Source organism: Ambystoma mexicanum, chromosome 5p, assembly GCF_040938575.1.
Source record: "Ambystoma mexicanum isolate Mex_15411 chromosome 5p, UKY_AmexF1_1, whole genome shotgun sequence".
NCBI classification, from domain to species: Eukaryota; Metazoa; Chordata; class Amphibia; order Caudata; family Ambystomatidae; genus Ambystoma; species Ambystoma mexicanum.
The window spans coordinates 1,366,719,049-1,366,736,879 of record NC_090930.1 but is presented as its reverse complement, the minus strand read 5'-3'; the positions used below and the strand labels follow the sequence as shown (position 1 = coordinate 1,366,736,879).

General features: G+C 44.9%; 1 protein-coding gene across 1 annotated transcript in view; it reads right to left on the bottom strand.

The window, feature by feature from the left end:
- TRIO (trio Rho guanine nucleotide exchange factor) overlaps positions 1–17,831 on the bottom strand; it is a 3,834,156-nt gene that overhangs the window by 1,491,308 nt on the left and 2,325,017 nt on the right. The window contains exon 20 of the mRNA XM_069613780.1: positions 6,684–6,799. Within this exon, the coding sequence (XP_069469881.1) occupies positions 6,684–6,799 (116 nt within the window). The remainder of the gene's footprint in view (positions 1–6,683; positions 6,800–17,831) is intronic.

Sequence of the window (17,831 nt, the reverse complement as noted above, 5' to 3'; positions counted from 1 at the left end):
TATTTTCATGCTCTAATTCAGTGGTTAAAAGGCACTTAGCGGGCCTTACGAGGCTTTACCTGCCCATCAAGAAACTACACCCGGTGTGGCACCTCAATGTGGCCTTGGGCGCCCTGGCGCATAAACCATTCAAACCGATGGCGTCCGCAGACATCAGGCTAGTCACCATTAAGACAGCCCTCCTTGTGGGCCTTACCTCGGCACGCCGGATCAGTGAAATCCAGTCGCTGGTGGCCTCGGAGCCTCATATTACTTTTCATAAGGACAAGGTGGTGCTTAGAACTCACCCTGCATTCTTACCTAAGGTTGTCTCCTCTTTCCACCTAAATGAGAAGATAGTGCTATCAACCTTGTTTGCGGACCCCAAGGATGACGCTCAGAGGGTATTGCACTGTATGGGCGTGAAGTGTACGCTAGACCGGACCAAGAACTTCTGCAAATCAGACGCCCTTTGTCACCTTTGATGAGTCAAAGCCTGGCTGTCAAGCCTCCAAGGCTTCCATAGCAAGGTGGATGGTTACAGCCATCAAGGAGGCGTCTGAGGGGCGGCACAAATCTCATCCAGCAAATATTCATGCCCATGCAATCAGAGCTAAAGCCACAGTGGTTGCTTTCCAAAGGCATGTCCTGTGGCAGGTTATCAGCAAGGCGCCTACATAGGCTACGCCCTTGGCCTCCTGCAAGCACTACTGCTTGGATGCCTGCTCCAGGTCGGACGCAGCATTTGGTCAGGCAGTGTTAAGGAACTTGTTTTCTTAAGTGAGCACCTCTCCACCCTGGGGGCTTCATTCAGTTGTACTCACCCATACAGTATGGAGGAAAGGGGGCGGGACATAGGAGTAATTATAAGTTACTCACCATAGTGACTAACGTACTCCTAGTCCACAGTTCCACAGTCCCCCTTCCTCCATACATCCCACCATCCTCCCCCCTAATAGAACTGGTGTGATTAGGCAATGTTAATATTGTCGATGTGTCAAAGGTTACTGAGGAGTGGTGCCAGTGGGTGGGGTCAGGGGAACGCATGCTCCCAGGGCCGCTCCCCCACACACATCTAAATTTAAAGGGGAAGATGATTTTTGAAATGGCTCAGAGCCCATAAATCTTTTGCATTGGAGAAGCCTGCTGCTCTTGGCTTCTGTTCATGTAGGATGAGATGTTGTGTTGAATTTCCCCCAAATAGTAGAATATACAAGAGGATTATCCAGTTCAATTTGGTGCACATGGATTGGAGATTGTTTCTATGTCAGACTGAAGAATTTTGATTGTGCTTTCCTTTCTTTCTAATCTTAAAGCAACAAGTAGCTTAAAACAATAAACCATTTCCCATCAACAGTTAACAATACAGTTATCATAAACAAACATGCCACTTTTTCACCCAATCATTAATTGCGACTGCCCTCCAAAAGGTCAACTTCCTGCTCAACCTCCACCTCGGTTTGCTGCTCAGTGAGGGAATAGGAGATGTGTATAGCCTAATGTTTGCCTCTGTGAGCAATTGCTCTTTTAAGTCAGATCAGCAGCTACTGACCGGGGGGAGGAGGGCTGGGGGGCATCAGTTAAAGATTAAAGGCCTCATCACGAGCTGAGTGGACATTTTAGAAGGAATACTGCTAGCGGTAAATGCCACTTCCACCTAGTATTTCTCCACCTCCCACCTGTTCAGAGTTTACCACTGGCGGACACAGCCCTTCTGGAGTTCCACAAATACCACCTGTGCCAGTGGTACCCTTAAAATGTATTTTTTTTAAAATAAAATAATATTTTACTTGATGTAGAAGTGCCTTACAAATGCACAATAAAATAAATACATTTGAATGTATGAATGGTTAATTATACAGGAATGTGTCGTGCCACCATTGCACGTTTTGAAAAGCAGAAGATGGTTCATACTGACACTTTCCTGCATTAAATGATTACGTTAGTGAGGGGGACCATAAGAGCTTCCTTACTTTCTCACCATGCTCAATTGTTTGCACTGTGTTGGAGTGACGCACCTGCGCTGCACTTCTGAACAGTGCTAGTTAAAATGTTTACAGCCATCCTTTAGGTAATTAAAAATAAATGGATTTAACCCAAAATTCTGCCCCTGAAATCGCTGAAGGTATATCACACAACCTTGAATTGGGTGGCTGTTTAATCTGGCAGTACTTAGTGTGAGGAGTCAGGAATAAAAGTCGGACACAAGTTTGCCATGTTTTTGGTAAAAATGGTTGGTAAAAGGCCTCTCTGACCCTGCTCTAAGAAGAGATTCCCTACCAAAAACTACCAAAAACTAAGTATCTATCTGTGTCAGGATGTCAAAATCAAAACTGTCCTGTCCAAACGTTCTATTCTGACGCACACTAAAAATCAAACTATAAGGTGAAAAGGGGAATTGTCTTTAACCTTTGGTGTTTTCAAAAGAGTTCATAAAAGAAAATAAACTGAAACACAAAAGTTCTCCAAGGCAAAATATACTTGGTTCCAGAGGGTGGTTGCCTTCTTCTGGATTCTTCCTTGATACAAATGACTCTTGGTCGAACGGTTCACACTAATAGTGTAGTTTACAAAGATTCTTCACCTTATGGTTTCCACTTCTTTCAAAAGTTTGCTCCGGTTTAGCAAACATAGTTGTATATCTTTCTTGGTACTTATGTAGGTTTGAAATTGCCCGGTATACTCCCCTGCCGGGACTTACTATGCACTTGTGATTGCCTGGTACACTCTACTTCTTATATTCACACATGGTTCCTTTCTTACTTCCACAGTTGCAAATACCCCTCTTGATATCTCACATCTCCTTGATTCATCATTCAATTTGGGTTCTACACATATGTGCATACCATACATTTATGTATGGCTCGGGTCCTTATTTGCAATATGCCTCCTTGGCTTCTAATCAGTTTCTTTATTGTCTCTGTTTCTCTGGCTTTATTGGTCGGGGTTTGTACTTGGCACGGTTGCCGTAATGTCCGGTGGTTCCCACTATGCCTGGCCTGACACACCAGCTTTGCTTGGCGTTCTCGGTCCCATTTTGGCTTACGCAGCAATGGTCTGCCGCTTCCTTCCCACTCCGGACTGCTCTAGCGTCGTTCCAGTCTCTCTCTTGGCTTCACTTCTGCACGCTTGCTTCCATCCAGGTCCCGGTAGGTGAGCACTGCCTGCTTCCATCCAGGTCGAGATAGGTGAAACGCTGCCTTCATCTGATGCCGAACACCCAGGAGTCTTCCACTGGCTCGTGGCGTGTCTGCGGAGCGTACCTTCCTCACAGATTTTCTCTGCTTCCTCTCTGTTTAGTCACTCGGCTCCGCCACACCGGTTCATGCATTCAAGCTCCACAAGCCTCATGGAGAGGTATGACGATATCTCCAACACAGAAGCCGCGCCTCTCAAGAGTTTGCTTTGCAGTTTTACACATCCCACGCACAGGTGTAATCTGAAAACAACTAGAACGCTCATTGAGCTTGATGCTCCCTTTGCTCTGCATTGCTGTTTCCTTCTTTCTCGTCCCAGTATTTGGGTGATTGTGGGAAAAGTAGTTCATTGATGTTGAATTATAAAGGTTACTTGAAAAATCCCTTCCAACGGTTCTGAATGAGCCAGTTCTATAAAGGTAGACAATTAGAAATGGAAAAGGTAGTTTTTAAGTTTTTACATTTTAGACCAGGGATGGAAGTTTGGCCTATAATATTTATGGAAAATATTTCTCCATTTTGCTTAAAGAGGGATGTAGATGTATGGCATTTTCTTCATGGGCAAAGCGGGATACCATGATTCATCCAATGCAGGCATGACATTTCCCCGGAAGCTGTCTCCTCCCATGTGATACTCCCTCATATAGCCACCCCCAGGGTCAGAATCAGGTAACGGCTGTTGCCCACTGGCCACATGAGAGGAGGTTCCTGCTGGGAGATCAGTGATGACTCTACTGGATTCATCACATTAGCAATTACAGCTGGATTTACTGTTCGCAGCAAAGTCATACTGAGACCACAGGTCCATAGAAGCAGCACACCATTTGAATCTATGTATCTGTAAAATTTGTTTAGAAAAGCACAACAACTTAAAATGTAAGAAAGAAGTACTCTAACACAAAGGTGGACTTCATTTATGATATTGCCAGTGTTAGGGAGAATTGTCCAGAATGGCTAATTTCCCTTACCTACTGAGTCCCTCAGCAGCTTTGCTGGATTTCTAGGATTTATTGTTTTCACCGGGTAAGAGTGTGAGCCTTTGTCCCACTCTTGCATGTGTTTTGCTGCGTGTGTTTTTACAATTTGTGTGATCTTGGGCTATGGGGCCTCACCTACTCCATAGGCATCATTTTTACTGTGTGTTACACAGCACATTCAGTGCAGTGACACACGGTTGTATTTTAGACTTCCCACCTCTGACTCCATTTTCTGGGGCTGACTACTGTCCCCCAGAAAAGATAAAGTTGCCATTAACTTTATTTAGTCTCTTTAACCACAGACCCAGTATACCCCCTCTTACATGGAGTATTGGAAAGGGTTAATAATTATCCCTTTTTGTCTGTTTCTCTTGGAGCATTATTTTGCTCCCTTTTCATCAAGACTTGGCTGGTGGCAGTGGTAACTATCCTATTTTTCGTACTGCGGTTATCTTAAATAACCATAGTATTGTTTTAGGCTATTACATTAGCCTCAAACATAAATCCGCTTGACCAAATGTATTTTATTTCGGTTCCAGCTGGGTTTATTCGCCATTTCTTTTTGTAAATGTCTTTCTCGTGTTTTACTCTGCGCGCCAAACCAGGTTTGGTTCCTTTGTTCGCTGTCTTTTCGCGGGCTTCTGCACAGAAGCCCTCCTTAAGGTGCCTGAAAGTCTGGGTAGGCAGGATGTGAGGGAGAGGTCTTGGGACCCCTGCCATGGGTTTCCTTGGTAACCCAAGTCACACTCCTGTTTGATTGGCTGGGTGACTGTCCTTGCCAGGACAGCCACCCTGCTTTGTGATTGACAGCCAGGGTGTATGAATGGGGGAAAAACTGCATAAAACGAAGGTCTATGGGATAGGAGAGGCAGAGTCGCCACTGGAACGAAAGAACCAACGAGGAGCTGACAGAAGAGGACCCCTACCACGACTGAACTGCCCGGTGAAGCCCTGCTGCATGTCTGAATCTTCAAACTCCAACGACAGAGAGGATCCTCCAGGAATCTTCTTCCCTTGAGCTGGTGGGACCAACCAGTTCGCCCAAACTTTAAGCCAGGACCCTTCCTCTAGTCGAATTCGCTGTACAGAGCTACAGTGGGCCGGATAGCTAGGAAGGCCGGACCCTGCTTAGGTTTTAAGGAGCGCACCTTTTATTTGTTGTTTTGCTCTGCTGCTGGTTTCTTCGCTGGGTAGTGCAGGACCCTCCAGTCTTCCTACTTCTTGTCAGTCTGACAGTCGCTTCAGGAACGGTGAGCCTGCAGGAACTACCAGGAACGTCCGCCTCAGCTACAGCTTCCTCTCCGTTTTAAGGTACTGTGCAAATCCGGTTGTTGGATTGGTTCAGCCACGGGGAAAGTGTGTGAAATCTTTCTCCAATCCGAGGGCTTGTCCTTCTCTTCTTGTAACACTAACTTTTCTGCTGACCAACTTCATCCGAACTCGTGGCACGAACTTTACCGCGAACTGCCCTGAACTGTGTGAACTTCAGCAAAAGACTTTTGTCCTATTGACTTTGGCCCTAAGCCTTTTCTGCCTGATTCTATCACTGTAGTTCCTCTTGTTCAATTGTCCTAAGTACTTACCTGTTGGTGTGGTTCAATTTCTACTTAACTTTGTCTTTCCCCCCCTTTTAAATTACTGGAGTGCCATCTTGCTCCCACTTCATTTTGTGAGCTTAACTTGTCTGGAACTTACTGGGAGTGGTGTGGTTTATTAAGAGTGTGGATTTTAGACCGATTTACTTTAGTGAAATGTTATACAACTGATGTGTAAATAAATGTATATTCTTTTACTCAGAAACTTGAGTCAGTGTTTGTTTGAATCATAGTAATTGCTGTCCTTTGTGTAACTATTTGATACTGCTCACTTACTCTTGAGATAAGTCTAGCTGCTCAGCCATTGCTACCACTTTACTATGTAGTACAGGCTTGTACTAAAGGTGAATGTGCACTGTCACTTCTAGTCTTAATTGTTTGTGATGTTCCCAAAGGGTACTGCTTATAATTCTGCCTAACAGCAAGTCACTCAACAACTAAGAATTGTTGCCTGACACTTCTGAGCATGAGGGGATATATATACGAGTAGGTCAGATTTTCAGATCCCTTTACACCTGGTGCTCTCAATAGGCTTTATAGGAAAATGTAGTGACCAGAGTTTCCATCTTTCTACTTTTTCAAGTGATTTAGCAATCTGGGCAGCAGAACCTCCACAAACTGCATCTATCTTCGGAGTCCATGGAAAAGTTATGGTAGGATGTGGCTAAATAACTAATTAAACAAGAGGAGAAACAACAAGAGAAAAGGATGTTGAAGAGAGAAGATCCTAGAAAAAAAGGGGAGGGAGACATTTCTTGTAGTTCCGTTTTTTGCCTCACTCCAGGTATGCTGCCATTTCCAAATTATGGAGGATGAAAATATGTTTAAGAACATTTTAGAGTACATACATAAAGACACGATGATTTGGTGAATTTTTCAAATGTAAATATTTTTGGTTAACAGTTTTATGAAGTCGTTCACAATGATTAACAGACCTGCTTGGCACTCCTTTCAAAGACCACATACTGCTGGCAGTGGTCAAGTCTCCTCTTTCTCATTGTCCAAAAGTGTAGCACACGGTTCTCCCTCTGGAAAAGTTCATTTAAGATATCTACAAAGACACAATCAAATTAAATTCTAAGGAAGTAGCAATACCTTAAGACATTTTGGGATGCTGGATAGGGATGCTGATGATTGGGTGAAAGGGCTTTTGAATTCATGTGTGAGGAAAGGTAAAAGGTTGCGTACACAATGTAAAAAACGTTTGTACTAACAATATCAGCATTATAAATGGGATTTTCCGTTGCTTACCTTAAACGCCTGCTATGGTATCAAAGACAAAACAACAAGGCCCAGATCAAAATGGCACTGTCTTACCCATGGAACTGGGAAACCAGCAAGCCCTTTATTGCAAGTTCTTTGGGGTAGTGCCATGTCAGGGTGGTCTTTGTGGTGTTTATGGTTGCCCAGTTTCCGTATGTCTGTAATGTGGTAGTTGAATGTGGTGATGGTTATTGGAGGGAGAAGTGTTCTAAGTTCAATGTGTTTCAAGGCTGAACGGTCAAGACCAGGTGGGCCAAAGGGACCAAGTAGACATTGAGGAGACAGGGTGAGAGGCTAGAGCCCTGGGGAACACCACATGTGGAGAGAGAGGTGGTGGAGGGAAAGGACCCAAGTTGGACTTGGGAGGTTTGCGATATCAGAGCAATTTGAGTCACAGTGGCATGCATGTGCTTTCACAGCAGAAGGTTGTGTGCCATCTGATTGAGGGTTCCAGTTAGTGATAGTTACATCTGGGGCTGGCTAGGGTGTGGATGGCCAGTGGTCGATCAGTGTTATCTTTTCAACTTGTCTGGAAGTGTAGTCTTACTTTAATGTGTATGTCTTGTGCATGGTGTACTACGGACATTAAAGCTACTTACCTCAAATCACAGCTCCAGTGTCTTCTGTTATCCCAGGAATCCACAGAACAACAATCTTCTCTACCTAAGCCCCGCCTACCTTCTTAGCCCTGGCTCTTCCTTCCTGCTCTTAACTATTAGGTCAGGGGAGTCACTCACTCGAAGTGAAGGGCAGACAAAGAAAAGGGCAATTCCTGCTTGGACCTGTTAGGACCAGGAGGGCCGAGGGCCCGACCCCCTGCTCAGACAGCAGGTAAGCATGCACCAACATGTGTTTACTCCCTCTGTCCCCACAGGCCATTCCCACCCCCTCTGGTCCCCCGTGAGGTTTCCTTGTGGCCCCCACCCTTCTCGCACACAGGTGTTGGCTGTTTTGCTTGATTTGTCTATACTGCTCCCCCCCCCTCCAGCCTACTTCTGCAGTAGTCTGTCCTGATACATTCTGGTTTCACCATCACCATCTTGTGGCCAATGCTGCATTTGACATTTATGGATTTCAGTGATTCACGGTGTGTCACCCTTTTGTCAACTCTCATGCTAGACTTCCTTTACATCTTATACTCATTGTGGCCCTGAATCATGCTGTTACCATCTTCATCTTGTATCCTGGCTTGCAACATCATGTGTTACTACTGACTTCTGCAATTGTATTCGCTCTCCCCTCTTGCTTCTACACTCGTTTTGACTGCTTACTCTCTGTTCTCTGCTCCTCTCCCTTCCTCCCTTTTCCAACCTCCTCCCCTTACTTTCTTCTATGCACTTACTATATCAGAATTGTCCCTGGACCTAGCACGATAGCAAACTCGTCTGTCTCCTCCACCCTCCCCTTACTTGTCCCCTATCTGAAATGTCATCAGGCCTAGTACGATAGTCGCTTGGTTTGTTCCTCCCCTCCCTTTCTGCACCCTTCTCGCTCACCTTTTGTTTTTCACCGGCTCTACCAGAAATGTCGTCAGGTCTAGTACGGTAGTCGCCTGTCTGTTTCCATTTCCTTCCCACTCTCCCCCTCCCTTCCTTATCTTTGTCTTGCACTATCTGAAATGTCATTAGGCCGAGTACGATAGTTAATTTCACATCCTTACTGTTCATGGCCTGTAAGAATGTCATTGTATTTTCCCTTGTTCCCTCCCTTGCCTTGAAGTGCTTTGTAACACACAGTATATAGGCGCTTTATAAATAAACTATCATATCATACCATACAGGGGGCGTGGCTAGCTGGCAAGCGATGAGGACGCAAGTCCTGTGCAGCTCCCGCGGCCACCAGCAATATCCTGCTGTAATATCCTGATCCCGAGGCAAGAAAAGGAAAAGAAACATCCGCCGGGAAATTATTGTGTGAGGAATGTTCAGACGAAACGTGGTCTGCGAAGTCTAATTGCTACTGGAGATTTAGAGCAAGAGCTGTGCAGCCCGTCAGCGTGAAAAATCCCCATTAATATGGCTGCCAAAACCGGACTCCTTGGGGGAGGAGCACCGACTGAGTAGAGACGCTGGCTGCAATAGAAACAGCAGCACCAAGGCCTGCCGAACTGGGTGCTAGGCACAGTAAGACTAGGAGCCTGCACACGGCAACTGCTGATCTGCGGAGGCGCGCGCTCTGCCCGTCCGTGAGATCACGGGTCGCTGTGGAGGCGCTGTCACCACGACCGCACAAAAGGAACCGAAGACGGCTGTGGAACGCAGCCCCGTAGTTACAGAGAGACGGAAGGAAGCTACAGACAGCACCAGCCCAACATATTGAAAAACCAGGGACGTGACTGTCGATCGGAATCCCCTGGAAGTAACCCTGGGAAGCGAGTGCTGTGCCGAGCTCTGGCGCCAATACCCTGAGACACAAGTTCCAACATAATCCTCTGGTGCCTTCCTCGAGCCATGAGGCGCCTCCGAGGTCGTACGCAGCACTGGGCTGATCCTGCACTGCGGATACACGGCCCTATCCAGGGAGCCGCACCGAAGCGAACGGCCGGAGGGATGAGAAGGAACACCATCTCCAAGCGGTACAACTGGTGAATTAACGATGGCACCTGGCCCGTGAAAACAACTGGCTAGCTAACTGACAGTGTATCACACATACACTTAACGGTAGCATAGCGACGAGGCACATACCTGAGATATAGGGCTCCACTGCTGGCACGCATACGCTCTTGAAGTGGGGACCGCAAAGGATTCACCCGCCCAAGGCCAACATCTGCGAAGTAAGCCTCCAAGAGGGATATAACGGGTTGCAAGCCCAGAACATTATAAAGCAACGCAGTCCCCCCACTTTGCGGAAGCGGCTGACTAGTGGCACCAGCACACGACATGCACCGGCTGCCGGACTGCTACAAGCTGATAACAATAGCCACCAAAGCAGGCCCACATCTGCAGACTCCTAACCTGGAGGTCACGCACTGCTGTCCAACATTGGGAAATTGACGTCCTTCCACCCTCTGCACTAGCACAATAGAACCACATTGATGACACTCAAGGAAACTCTCCCTCACGACCGTAAGCAAAGCTGTGGCTGCATCCTTTCCTAAGAGGCGTGCGCTCTCGGCACCTAACAAGGAATCTAACACTGCCCAGGAAAACTGAGCGGATTTTGGCTTGCAATCTTCATCTGTGGTGCGGGCATGGCCAAACTCAACATTGCAACACAGCAGCTGGGCTTGATACCTCGGATTACCAGGGTACATAGTATAGCATAGGGAAGGAACACTTAATAACAACTGGATGCCTATGTAACATTGGGATTTCTGGAATACGGAATGGCCTCCCACGGGAGGGAGGACATTGGGGCAATGGTAGCTAACAAAGATAATCTGATAAAGGAGCACAACCGGGAAAAAAAGCAGTGGTGGGGCCTATAAGGGGTCGAATACACCTTGGCTCTACCACAGAGGTCGAGGTGGCCCTGCTGAAACCAGACACAAGTGGTGCCACGAGTGCCGGAAAGACTGGAGCAGGCAGGCAGCAAGCTCTTTGGCCATCCATGCGAACAGCCACCAACCCCAAACGTGCCAGCCCTACACAGAGACAAGCCTGCCCTGACGCCATGAGGGGGTGGGCTACATAACTATGAATTTAGATAGATGGCCGAGGCTGCTACTGGGGTGACACTGAAAGTGCTAGGCTGGAAACAATCTCCTTATATATAGGTCACAAGATGCCCTGGTGAAAGACTGGGATCTCCGGAACTGTTGGCGATCTGGTACAATACTGATCATCGCGAACACCCACAAGCAGCATCTCCACAATCTGCATCGCACCCATTGTCAGGACCTGACCATTTCCACAGCTTCTTGCTTTTTGGCCTAATCTGCAAACACTGGGTGACGGCCCACTTCTGGTCCCACCCTATCATAGTCAAAGATGGGCTCAAAAAGATGTCCACCCGAAGCAAAATGGACCAGTATGCTAAGCCTGCAAGGCCTCCACCTGCTGACCAAGGGCAATTAGAAAGCATGGCAGAAATGGAAGGCACCATCTCCTTGAAAGACGTCATGAACTCCATTGCGAACTCCCGTGCATCTATAGAATAAAAGATGGATGTATCAGTGCAGGTATCTTCCTCCTACGACATGACCTGCAAAAACCATTTTTCACGTACTGGGGTGTAGTGGTACACAAAATTGCAACCTTGCCAATCAGGGCTTTAGATGACAGCATTAGCCGCTGAAAGCCAATAGTGTATTCAAAGTATGTGCCAAAATGCTGACAGTAGTCTGTTGTAGCACTTCCATTATGCAGTAGTGAGCTACAAGGAATATGTAGGCCTAGTATGAGTGATAGGTCACATTATGCATTGTTGATAGAAAGGCAGGGAGAGGGCCCTAGCTCTGTAGCTAATGGACATTTTTGGAGTGTTTGGAACATTATGGCACCTATATAGCGCTTAGATAGCCAGTCTTAAGCGCTATGAACACTAAGCTATGAGTGCATGCCTTTTAGAGCTTGCAGATGGGGTTAATACATCCCTGCTTCCCTTAGAATATTCTGCCTCACTAACGGTAGCCCTGCATGGCCCCAAGCTAATCTCCTTTTCTCTGGGAAGGCACTGATAAGACATTCCTGAGCTTTGGCAGATGGGCTCCAGGGAGCCAGGGAGGGGCTCAGGAGAAGGAGCAGTGGAAATTAACAGAGTTGGTTTTTTCCATGAGCCAGCCTATATTTTGCACAGGGAAAGTTCTGGAACTGTGCGTCACGGACGGGCAGCACGAGATAATAAAATATACATGCTCACATGACTCGGGTGGGAGATCGTCCTGTGGACTTGGTTCGAGCAAGATCAAGTGCCCGGAATTTGGAGCTCTGACGGCACTCCTTCAGCGCTGTCCTCTGAGCGGGGCTTGTTACAGCTAGCTTGTGAGGGCCAGGGTCTCCCAGTGCTGATTGAAGGGGCGTAAGACTGTGTTTCTCTATGTTTCTCTATGTTTCTCTAAGTTCTATGTTTCTCTATATTTTGCATTTCTCTAAGTTTTGTGCTTTGTAATCTTCTCCAACTTGAATACCAAATGTATATGAAATTCACTGTTTAGAATAAATACTAAAACCTATTGAAGGTGTCATTTGTCACTAGCATGAGATCACTGCTCAGCACAATAGAACCTGTATTTTGGGCTGAATTGGGTATTTTTTGCTCTCAAAGGGCTGGCCCCAAGGAAGATTTTGCCCATATCAAGACATTTGGTGGCAGCTTTGTGGGATTTGTGCAGAGCAGTGCCTTGCTGTGAAATGACAAATTGTGTGAGAGAACACAGTGTAGAGTGAGGAGCAGGCTGTCGCATTTCCTTGGTGGTCTCACTGCAGCTCTGAGACTTCAAAAGACAGCAGCGTTGTGTCGGCTTGCCGTGGCCGATAGCTTGTGTGGTTAAGACTCCCTTCAGTAAATCAGTCATGACTGACTTATTGCTTGGGAATGGAGCCAGGGAGTACAAGGCGATAAACAAGCGGGAAATGGCTTTGTTTAAAGCGCTCTGATGAATGGTCAAGAAAGATGTATGTTCAATTAGGAAAGAATTTTATCATGCGGTTTCCCCAGTTTAAAGTTGTAATTTGAAATGCAAAGTGAGACGGAGTTCTCATCTCTATTCTGTCATGAGGGCAGGGAAAAATAATTGCAAGGATTTGACATGCAAATTGTGAACAGTAATTCAACCATTGACTCAGCCCCAGTGTGCTAGCGAGTGGGGGGTTGTAATGTTCGGAGGCGAAGGTTCGCTTTTTTGATGTATGCTTTTGAAGTGTTGACATTCCTGAAAAGTAACGTGGGGAATGAGCCGTGCTTAGGAGAAAGAGTAACATCTGTGCTGAGAGCCTAAAGGGTTTGTTTTTCTTTTGGCAACTGTAAATTCCATGTGCTGGTGGTACATTCCGTTTAAAGGAAACACACTAAAATGGTTATATTGCATTTTAAGCTGTGCCATGCTTATAATGGGTGAGAGACTCACTTAAAAAAGAAAGTGAGTGATGTTATTTGGATTTTCGATTTTTGTGTATTAATTTGAATTTGCAGAATCAGTTTGCAATGGTTTGGGGGGAAAAAACAATTTATATTTTTCTAAATTGCCTCTAAATTGCCCCTGGAGTATTTTTGACTGTTCCCACGCTATGCCATGGATTTGTACTGTTGCCTTATAAGTGATGCATGTTTGGAAATAGTGACCTGTTGACTGTGATACATGGTGAAAAATGTTGTTGACACAATAACAGCCCACAAGCAATATAGAGTGTGGGTTGCTCTTGCAGGGAAACCGTGCAGGGAGCTGCACTAAATATGGCATTTTTAAATGCACTGAAATAAGTGGTTATATTCTGGCAATGGTACAACAGAATGAAAAATCAGTGTGTGATAAGATAGCACAAAGATTTAGTGGGTTGTGGGTTCTTTTGAAAGATCGCACATTGCATTGGAGTGAGCTCGTGAAGCCAAACTACAAGGTTACGAGGAAAAAGGAGAGAAAAAAAAATGTATGCTTTTAAATGAGACATTAATCAGTTCAAAACAGGCTAAAAGACGCTTTGACATTTTGCAAAATTACATGGAGTAGAATCTGATGAGAAGAGAAATTGCCTCTTTTGAAAATAAGAGTCTTGCTGTGTGTGCAGAGCTTGTGCCTTGAAGCTGTCTTGGGCGAGGTGCAGGAAGGCAAACAAAAGCAGAATACTGCACTCCTGTTTAATGAAATGGTGTTTCAGATATGGGAGCTTTTCTGAGTTGCTGGAACAGTGCAAGAAAGAGTTAATCTGGATGAACTGTCTGAAACGAGAGCCTTCCATTGAAGCCGCCACAGTGTAAGAGTTATAGGCAAAGAGATAAGCTTGCTGCGCGAAAGATAAACAATGACATTCCTGCATTCCATCCCCTGTGAGAGACACCGGCAGTGTGAAAAAAAAAAACTGAGGAGAGGGGGTGCAAAGACAGAAATGCTGATGTACGCATGCTTTCTAACGGCATGCAATAACAGAGCTGATCAGAAGTAAAGAATTTGCCCAGTAACACTGGAAGGAAAACAAAGGCTGCATGCAGGATGGCAGATGGGCACATCACATCTGAACATTGGGGAACCTGTGCATCTGTGAATGGGCTAAGAAAAGACAGCTGCCCATTCCAACAGACATTGCCATGCAAACTGAATTCCCATGCACCATGTGATGTGATGTGAAGTGAAACGCTATTGCTGTGCAAGCTGCATCCCAGTGCTCCATGTGATGTGAACTGAAGTAAAGCGCTGTGCACTGGAGAAGAAACCTCTAGGCGCTTTGAGAAGAGAAAATACACAGCTGGCAAAATGCAAGCTACATTGCCAGGGCTGGAGTAACTGACAAAGACATTATGGCATTCCAGATGGAAGCAAAACTGACAAAAAGCGCTTAGCCGTTTTGCAAGAGACAACATGTAGAGCGGGGCTTTGGAGTACAACATGAACACTGCACATTAGCCATGATCCAGAAGCCTCCCGGCTTAGTGCAGGAATGAATGATTTGTTGAAGCAACAAAAGAAACTGACTTAGACTATCGCGCTCAAAGGGGTGGTCCAAGAAATCAGCAAACACCCTTTGAAAAGAAAATTATAAGTGAAAAAAAAACAGAGGCTTGAAAGACACTAGCTGTATGGAGAAAAATAAACAAAGCTGCTTGTGCAACTGCAGGCGATATTGGACTGAAAGACTTTACCTTTGAAAAATGGAGTGATGCCAGCAGGGCAAACTAAATCAAGATCATGAGACACTGGAAGCAAGTTGGCGCCTGGCATTCGTGATCGCTTTGGTGAAAAAGTAAAGCATTGTGCGACCTAGGTACTTATTATATGGCTTTTGTAAAAGCACAGATCAGTCTGAGGTACCATTGACCAACTATGATCGCATTGCACAAATTAGTTTGTGATTAGGCAGTTACACCCCGTATGGTTGAGTGTAAATAAGCCCCCAGAAACATGCAGAAGGGTGATAAATAATTGCAGTAGCAATGATAAAGTGTGTAGTTACCTGATGAGACGTCTGAAGATGGGGGTGGTATTATGGGAAGGGCTGGATAACGCTGATATTGATGAATAATGATATTGTACTTTTGATGGCATCCTAACATTTCTGTTTGTATTTTGCCTAGGCAAAAAAGCAAGACAATAGCGTGCCATTATTGGCGTAGATGTGTTCAATTTGCGGGTGACACTGATCAGTCAAGCAAACTGTGCTCAGAGAAAGCGAGTCAACTTTAAACGTGTCCTGCACCGAACTCAATGCTGCTAACATGCATGACGTATGAGGACATTTGTTCTGCAACCTGCGAAAGGTGTCCAACAGAGTAATAACTTTTGCTGAACTGGCATGGTGCAGACTTGGCTGATTATCAAATATTTGATGCTACACATTCAAATGATTCAGTTGCTGGAAATAACTTAATTGACATGTCTTGCCTTTCTTGTTTAAAGGACTATGGACAATGAGTTGTGGACTGTAAAATAATGCACCACAAACAGCTGTGTGACACAGCACTTGAATGCTAACACATTGAAAAATGGTTTTTAAATGCACTTTTTGAGATGAATCTGAAAAAACGAAATGGTTTTGCTCTTCCAACTGAATTGCTTTAACCAGAGATGTTTTGCTTTTTGAAAAAAAAAAAACTTCTACGTTGCACGTAGGCAGGAAAATGATTTATGAATTGTTGGGGCAGCAGGATTATGCAAGCAGGAGTGTAATTTATTTTGAGATAAGATGAGTGTGCACATCAAAGTCACCTGTGCGTAGGTTAAGATCCTTAATTGAAGTAATGCTGCCAAGTGAGTGAGCTCCAATTTGAAATGGTAATCTTTGAAACACTGGATACTTTTACAGCCAGCTTAAGGCAGGTAAATGAAACCATGACTGACTTGATGTTTGATTTTATGACACATATTGTGACACGGTTTTTGTTAAACCAACCAGTTTCGTGTTTTTGTGGGGACAGCTGTCTCCAGCACACTAATGCAAAGAGTCACCTTTTGATTGTAGACATTTGGAATAATTCTTTGGAAAAGCGCTACAAATGAGTATCCACATGGAATTTCTAGCGTACTGGCCTGGCACACTGTCAGACATCTTCTGTCACTGAATGGTGATAACAACGATTTGTTTAATTTGTTTAATGTGATGTTTTTCTGACCAAGAACTGCAGCGAGTGTTCTCGCCAAGATTTTATGGACTATAACTTGACTAAATGCATTTTACACAATGGTGTGATGAAACAGCCACTGCCGGAGGGTAGTATGGTGTTTGTAGCAAAAACTAGTATTGTATATGGTAGATATCCCATTTGAAGAAGGGTATTCTCCAAGTCACAATAGGTAGACACTGTGAACATGTTAGATTTTCCAGTAGTAAGGCAACATTTAAATTGTAGGCTGGTAATGCACACCTCCATTATTACAGTGATACACTTAGACATAGATTTATCATGAGGCAATGTTTCCTTAGTACTACCAAGCTGCTACAAATGGAGTCCATTTCTATGGCCCATCACTAGAGTGCGCGTAGCTAGGGAGCTAGATTCATTAATTGCAGGAGCTTTATATGCTTGTGACATAGAAACTGTGCACAATAAGCTAGCCACTATGGGTTCTGATGCCAGCTCTGCTATAGAACTTTTGGCCTAGTGGGGCCCATTGATACGCCCAACACTGCTACAAGTATTGGCAACCACTGAAGATGGCAGAATTTTAGGTATGAAGACATTTTTTCTGCCATAGGGCAGATCAACAAGACTGCTAAATACACACGATGCATTGTATGGCAAACATTGTTTAATCAGCAGGTGTTGGCTTTTTACTGAGTGGGGGCGACCATCCTCCACACACTGGCACGCAGAGCAACAGTTACCAGCATACATATGGATCAAATTGCTTGCTTTTGATTGCATGAATAACACATGCCATGCTTTGATGCAAATTAGTAGAATTGTTTTTTATTTAGATAACCTGGTGCCCATGGGTTCACCTTGTTCACGAAATTAGATGGTTTCTGGTTGGTTTCCACATACATGGGGGAAGTGTCTAGTCACACAGCCCATAGTCACGTTTGAATGCCCTGGGATCAGGGGGAGGGTAGGCCCTTAGAATGAAAGGATGCCAGGTTTTAGAATTGGTAACCATACATAAATGCAATAGTGCATTGTAGATTAGACTACACCGGATTGCCTTGACATTCTAACTGCATGCTGCTTTTTAACTGACAATCAGTTATACAATAATTATTTAGGTATTGTTGTGTAGGCCAGGTTTTGGCTAGAGTAAATGTCCATGTTCACTTTGTGTAGGTATTTTTGTGTAGGCCAGGTTTTGGCAAGGGTATATGTCACTGTTCACTTTGTGTACATTTTTGTTTAGGTAGTGTTTTACCTTGCATGCCACGCTGACTAACCGCTAGAAGATAGTTTGCTTAAACCTCTTGCAAAGCCCCAAGGTCTTTATCACTGCACTAAATACTATATTGATGTGCATTAGTCAGCATTTGTCGCACACACGTTGAATAGGGGTGGAATATAGTGATACACAAAATTGCAACCTTGCCAATCAGGGCTTTAGATGACAGCATTAGCCGCTGAAAGCCAATAGTGTATTCAAAGTATGTGCCAAAATGCTGACAGTAGTCTGTTGTAGCACTTCCATTATGCAGTAGTGAGCTACAAGGAATATGCAGGCCTAGTATGAGTGATAGGTCACATTATGCATTGTTGATAGACAGGCAGGGAGGGGGCCCTAGCTCTGTAGCTAATGGACATTTTTG